This window comes from Apium graveolens, chromosome 2 (genome assembly GCF_009905375.1).
Source record: "Apium graveolens cultivar Ventura chromosome 2, ASM990537v1, whole genome shotgun sequence".
NCBI lineage: Eukaryota > Viridiplantae > Streptophyta > Magnoliopsida > Apiales > Apiaceae > Apium > Apium graveolens.
In genome coordinates, this window is record NC_133648.1 from 125612293 (window position 1) to 125618860 (window position 6568).

Consider the following 6568-nt stretch of genomic DNA (forward strand, 5'->3'; position numbering starts at 1 on the left):
TATGAGTCACTTTCCATGTTGCACACAAAGTCTTTCGATGCGGCCCGGCCTGGTCACCTCGGCCCGCACCGCCTTCAAATAATAAATATAATGTTACCTCTGTTTCTATAAGATGTGGGCTCATGAGCTCAGCCCGCGTGTGGGCAGCTAAGCCCACCTCGCATGAAGGCACCTGAGCCCACCTCGCGTGGGCACAACCGAGCTCAGCTCGCATATGAGAGCCCAAATGACAAATGTGAGCTCACCTTACATGTGTGAGCCCAGCTCGCATGTCCTCACTTGAGCCCAGCTCGCATGTTGAGCCCAGCTCTCATGTCATGAGCCCAGCTCGCATGTGAACCCAGCTCGCATGTTACGAGCCCAGTCCGCATGTGCTGGCCCAAGTCATATAAATCCATGGTTCTAGCCCACACACGAGAGTCCAGCTATTTAGTGCACCCACAGGGACCTGTTTAGGGTCCATGGCCGAAAGCGGGCATAACATCTTGTGATGAACAAAGTTAGAGAGAAGTATGTATTGATCACCAGTTGTTTGTTGTAACACTCCAATGAAGATCACTTAAACAAATAATTACTCAAAAAGCCTGGGCCTAATTTGACTTACTTATGTTTCTTGATAAATTACATGTAACTTGATAGGAAATTACTTCCTATAATGAAGCATAATGTTATGACTATATCACGCATACATGAACTAATTTATATTAGAAACTTGAAGATAATAAAGTCTAAGCATGTTATGTAAATTTTACATACGTTTGACCAAACACTACTTTAGATTCTAAAACAAAGGCTTCTGATAAACTACCACAAGAGGTGTATTCACCACATGATCTCCATCTCTCCATGTCAGTTTCCCTTCTTCGGACAACATACTTCCCGCCGACACTCCCATCTTCTTACCTGAAATTCGAACTATATAACTTTGTTTCTCACCTTTCTTCGTAAATTTCATCCTTGGTGGATCAACAGTAACATTTACATGTTTTGGATTAATAACTTCTGCTATGTACGTAGAGGCATTCTCACTAACATGTGTTACTGTTCTTCTCACAACAACTTCAAATGTCGACGTTTCAGATTCTTCGAAGGCAACAACAATTGCCGGGTAATTCAAATCCCAAGGCTTCTGTTTCGTGCCTTTGCACCCTAATGATCGTCGAGCAATTAATCGTATTTCTTGGCGACTATAATTAGAGGAACATAAGAAATTCAAATAGTCAGTACTTGTTAAATCATAAACTAATCCCGGATCAATGGCTTTGTCAGGGTCCACATGTCCAGCACCCATGTCCCATACTTTCGATTCATTGTACGCCTTCTCATCCTCTATAGGCTTTCCGTCGGAGTCCATCGTGTATGCCGTTGTCATGAAGGCTGATTTGACCATTGCTGGTGACCAATCAGGATGGGCTCCTTTGAGTAATGCAACAAGACCTGACACATGTGGGCATGACATTGATGTCCCGGACAATATGTTAAAATCAGTGCGACGTGTGTCCATGGCTAATTCCGTGGGTGGCGTGTTGTCAGGCCATGCAGCAAGGATGTTGACGCCTGGAGCGATTATATCTGGTTTCAAAACATAAATTGATTCAGCATTGGGTCCCCTAGCTGAAAATGATGCCACAACAGGTGCTGGTTTCACTCCTACTTGAGTCCCATGGAAAACTATACTAGCTCTTGGGTTTTGATTCAATTTTACATATGATCGGAGCTTATCACCAACTGATGCGGTAACTGATAAACCTGGAATTATATGAGCATCGGCAACCAATCCTTCTCCGGTTGCTGCCAAGTTGGCAACTATAACTCCTACTCCACCGGCACTTTTCACTGTTTCACCTTTCATGGCACGTGATGTTCCACCTCGATTGCAAATCACAATTTTGCCCCTAACCAAATTACTATCCAAAGACTTTGGCATACAAGCTCCTCCAGAAAAATTACTGAACCCTTTTTGACGAATAAAAGCATGTCCTGCGTAAATAATTGGTGTATATGGCAGATCCTTACCTGTATAAATTGTGGCGCCAGTGAAATTTTCGCCATTCTCCAACTTCAAATCGGCTGGAAATTTCCTATCAATTGTGCTAGCACCAATAGTAATGATCCATGGAGCAACGTTTGCAACCGATTGTGAAGCAGGTCCTTCATTACCAGCAGAAGCAGATACAATTATTCCTCTCTCCATCGCTGCGTACGATCCAATCGCAATCGGGTCAAGATGGTATGGAAGTGTTCCGCCACCAATTGACAATGAAATTATATCGACACCGTCTTCAACAGCTGCATCGAACGCTGCGAGAATATCTGCGTCTGAACAACCTTTCTTCCAACATATTTTATATGCTGCTACTCTGGCTTTCGGAGCAACACCAATGGCGACACCGGCTGCAAGAGTGAGGAGAGAGGCGTTACTAACTTCCCGTCCGGCAGCGATGGAGGCCGTATGAGTACCATGTCCTTGTGTGTCTCTAGGCGATTTAAGTTCGGAACTGATGTTCACTTCTTTCATTCTCATACTGGCTTCATAAGCTGCTCGAAAATATCTTGCTCCGATTAATTTTTTGTTGCAGTGATTTTTCCCGAAATTTTCACCTTCAACACACTCGCCCTTCCAACGTGCGGGAATAGGAGGAAGGCCTTTGTCATGGAAACTAAGACGTTCTGGCCAGATACCAGTATCGAATATTCCGATGATGACATCTGAACCGGAGTCAGATTCTGTGATTAAACCTGAGGGATTTTTTCCTTCGAGCCCGAGGAATATGGGAGAACGAGTGGTATGGATCTGGCGGAGTTGGTCAGGTATGACAGCAAGAATTCCAGGCTGGGTTTTAAGCTGCTGGGCTTGTTGGGTGGTAAGGGTAGAAAAGCCATGGAAAACACTTTTATATATATGGAGAATATCTTGATTATTGGAAAACTCTTCAGAGTCCTTCATTAGTTGAGAGGAATCTAGTGTTTGAAGAGTGGATTTATACCAATTTTCAACGTTAGAAAAAGCAGAGGGCTTCAAGTCATTTTGGACTCTAATTATGTAAGTTTGAGATTGAGCTAATATGGATGGGATTTGGAGGAGAAGTGAGAGAAGAACCCAAAAGAAAGAACCCATAGTATGTGTCTCTGATGGTGTTTAGAACAGAGAAGGCTAGAAGATTTATAATGGATTGTGTGGTGAATTTTAGGAAAAAACGACGAAACAGAAAAACAATTAGGATGCAAAGAGTGCAGAACTATTCTAGAAGGGCAAAAGTAAAGAGGCTAAATAGGTGCATGACATAAGAGTAAAAATTGGAGGCTATTGTATATTATGCATTAATGTTATTTATCTATTACAGATCATAAGATTTGGTCTTTAATAGGCGGGGTTATGAGCAGAGATCAGATATTATCTTAGATATGTAGAATTTTTAATATGTATAAGAACAGGCTGTACAATAAAAGACTGGTTTTAGCGAGTTCATTTTACATCGTTAATTTGTAAAACTGGATATGATTATTGATTTTGTTTATAGGCTACATCGAAAGGCAAGCTATCCTACACATGATAAATTCTTCCTCAGCTCATTTTTTGGTAGAAGATAAGTTGTTTTCGGTAGATTAGCTTACAGAATGGTTCTAACCTTGATTGTTAATACAACAACAATTAACTATGTTAACACGAGTAGGCTGAAATCAGAGTCTGATTCAACTACGGTTGTGTATACATCACATGATCTAAATAATATAATTATTTTCCTTGTGTCTTTCAATGTGTAGTGTTGATTTAAGTTGATGATTTCACCATGGTTGCCGTTTTGCTCGGAATCCATGGGGCGGCCATAGGAGGCTAAACATAGTAAAGCAATAGGTAATAACACAACCTGTGATATGTGTGACCTTAAAACTGGGGTATTGGAGTTATTTTGCAAAGAGAAGACAAAAGTGTGTATGTAGTAGTAGTTGTGTACAGTCCTAATTGAGTTGTCTTCTTGGAGGATCAAGGCATGCATCCTATTTTTAGATCATCTCTGCTGTTTAATTCTTGGATTTTTTCTGCAGTTTTGTCAATAGTATCTGTTGCTGCATTCAATGCTATACGTTAGCTTAGACTTTTGATCACTAGTGGAAGCTTTGTCTTCAATTATTTCAAACCAATATATTCTTTTTAATTGTCGCCTAACTTTTCTGCATTCTAACATGGTATATTCAATTCAAATTATAGAGGATTTATAACAATTCATTAATTTGAATAATTGTTGTTGATTTTGGCTGATTTTAATTATACACGGATTTTAGTGGAGTTAAATAAATCTCGTATAGTCTTGCTGATTTGAGACAAATCCATCGAAATTTCCTGAATTTTGCTAAGATTTCTGAAAACATAAAATACACTAGTAAATTCATCAAAATCTACAATTTTATAAAATACAAAAAAATCCATGAAATTTGAATATCACCAGATTTTAATGATTTTTTTAAAATCTAAATTGAATTCTCCTGTATTTTTAAAAGACTTTTTTCAAACCCTATTGAATAACATCATATTTCAAATGATTTTTTAGAGTCCGAATTGAATAGCCTAGGATTTTCAAAATCCAAAAAAATCATTTAAAATCCCAATTGAATATACATCTCTAAGTGTTTTAACAGCATAGTTAAAATAATAATTTTTTAAATTTTTTTTACAGAAAAGTCAAGTAATAGTTAAAATGAAACATGTGGAATTGTTATGGATAAAAAACGTAAGGTGTATTAACTGTTGTATTTACTAAGGTTCGGGAGCTCAAGGCCTTTAATGGCTGCTCTCATATTTCGTAGATTAACTCTGCCTTTACGAGATGCCTACTTATCTCTGTGAATTTGAGAATCAAGCCAAAAAATGTAGTTCTGATGGATGGGGTGAGTCTCTTTATATAGATGTTGAGAGTCCTTAAATTGGACTAGGGTTAGGAGACTTGTTGAACAAGTGCTCAGACTTTGGATGGACATGAAGTCCTAGAATAGAGGAATCAGATTCCTAGTTGGCGTAGGTGTCCTTGAGGCTATCTTTTATAGAATTATATCATCGTTAAGAATCATTTAATGAGCTTGTAATCCCTCATATTTATTAATTACAAAATTAATAAATAATCAGGGCTTTGGGCCTCATTAATTGGGCTTCGTTATTGGACCGAATCAGGTCTAATCAATTTAACATTAATTATTTTCTAGGCTAATTTTAGGGCCATATCATTTGCCCCAAACTTCTGGGAAACCGTAAAAGATTTTGCAGAAGTTAAGTTAATTTGTTCCCTTATAAGGTATTGTTTTTGCGTAAAGTGTGGAGCGACCTACACATTTACAACAATTTGCCTTGCACACGGCTTCAGGGTTGTCTCAGAACCTCCCTATTATTTTCCTTACCTTATTCCTTCTTTTTAGGGATTTTCTAGTATTTTTCAGGAATTTTCCCTTAATTTCTGGGATTTTTCCTAATTTTCAAGAATATTCTGATACTCACATGTATTATTTTTTCAAGAATATTTTATCAAAATAATTTTTGAAAAGTATTTTTTAATTTTCCCTAATTTTCAGGGATTTTTTTCTTATTTTTCCCTGTTTTTTGCGGATTTTTAGCAATTTCCCTGATTTTTTGCCCATTTTCTAATTAATTAAATAATCAGAAAATGAGCTCTCATGGTGCCATGCATCCTAGGCATGGGTCACCCCCGCCTAGGAGACATGTTTCCAACAACGCCCATGTTTCCAACAACGCCTAGGAATGTTGCCTCTTGGGCGTTGTTGGTTCCCATCATACTTCCTAGGCGCCTAGGAGACATATTTCTAACAACGCCTAGGAATGTTGCCTCTTGGGCGTTGTTATTTTCTCCTTCCTAGGCGTGGGTAACCCCGCCTAGGAGACATATTTCTAACAACGCATAGGAATGTTACCTCCTGGGCGTTGTTATTTCCTTCATTCTTCCTAGGCGTGGGTAACCCCCGCCTAGGAGACATATTTCTAACAACGCCTAGGAATGTCGCCTCATGGGCGTTATTATTTTCCTCATTCTTCCTAGGCGTGGGTAACCCCCCCTAGGAGACATATTTCTAACAACGCCTAGGAATGTTACCTCCCGGGTGTTGTTATTTTCCTCATTCTTCCTAGGCGTGGGTAACCCCCGCCTAGGAGACATATTTCTAACAACGCCTAGGAATGTTATCTCTTGGGCGTTGTTATTTCCCTCATTCTTCCTAGGCGAGGGTAATCCCCGCCCAGGAGAAATATTTCTAACAACGCCTAGGAATGTTGCCTCCTAGGCGTTGGTATTTCCCTTATTCTTCCTAGGCGTGGGTAACCCCTGCCTAGGAGACAGATTTCTAACAACGCCTAGGAATGTTACTTCCTGGGCGTTTGTTGTTTCAATCCTCCCATACTTCCTAGGCTGGGTCGCCTAGGAGACAAATTCGGTACCACGCCTAGGAATCTTGTCTCCTAGGCGTGGTTTGGTACCTCAATTTATACCCCGTGATCTTCTATAAATCTAGGGTAAGTTAAGACTTAGTAAAGAATGTTTCTAGAACTTTGATTTTTCAAAATTCA

The 6568-nt window shown here is 39.4% G+C and overlaps 1 protein-coding gene across 1 annotated transcript; it reads right to left on the bottom strand.

Annotated features, from left to right (window-relative positions):
- Positions 1-717: 717 nt before the first annotated feature.
- LOC141707823 (subtilisin-like protease SBT1.5) lies at positions 718-3384 on the bottom strand. Its single transcript, XM_074511194.1, has one exon. It carries the CDS (start codon positions 3116-3118, stop codon positions 782-784), a length of 2337 nt encoding a protein of 778 aa, XP_074367295.1. The 5' UTR covers positions 3119-3384; the 3' UTR covers positions 718-781.
- Between the last annotated feature and the right edge of the window lie 3184 nt (positions 3385-6568).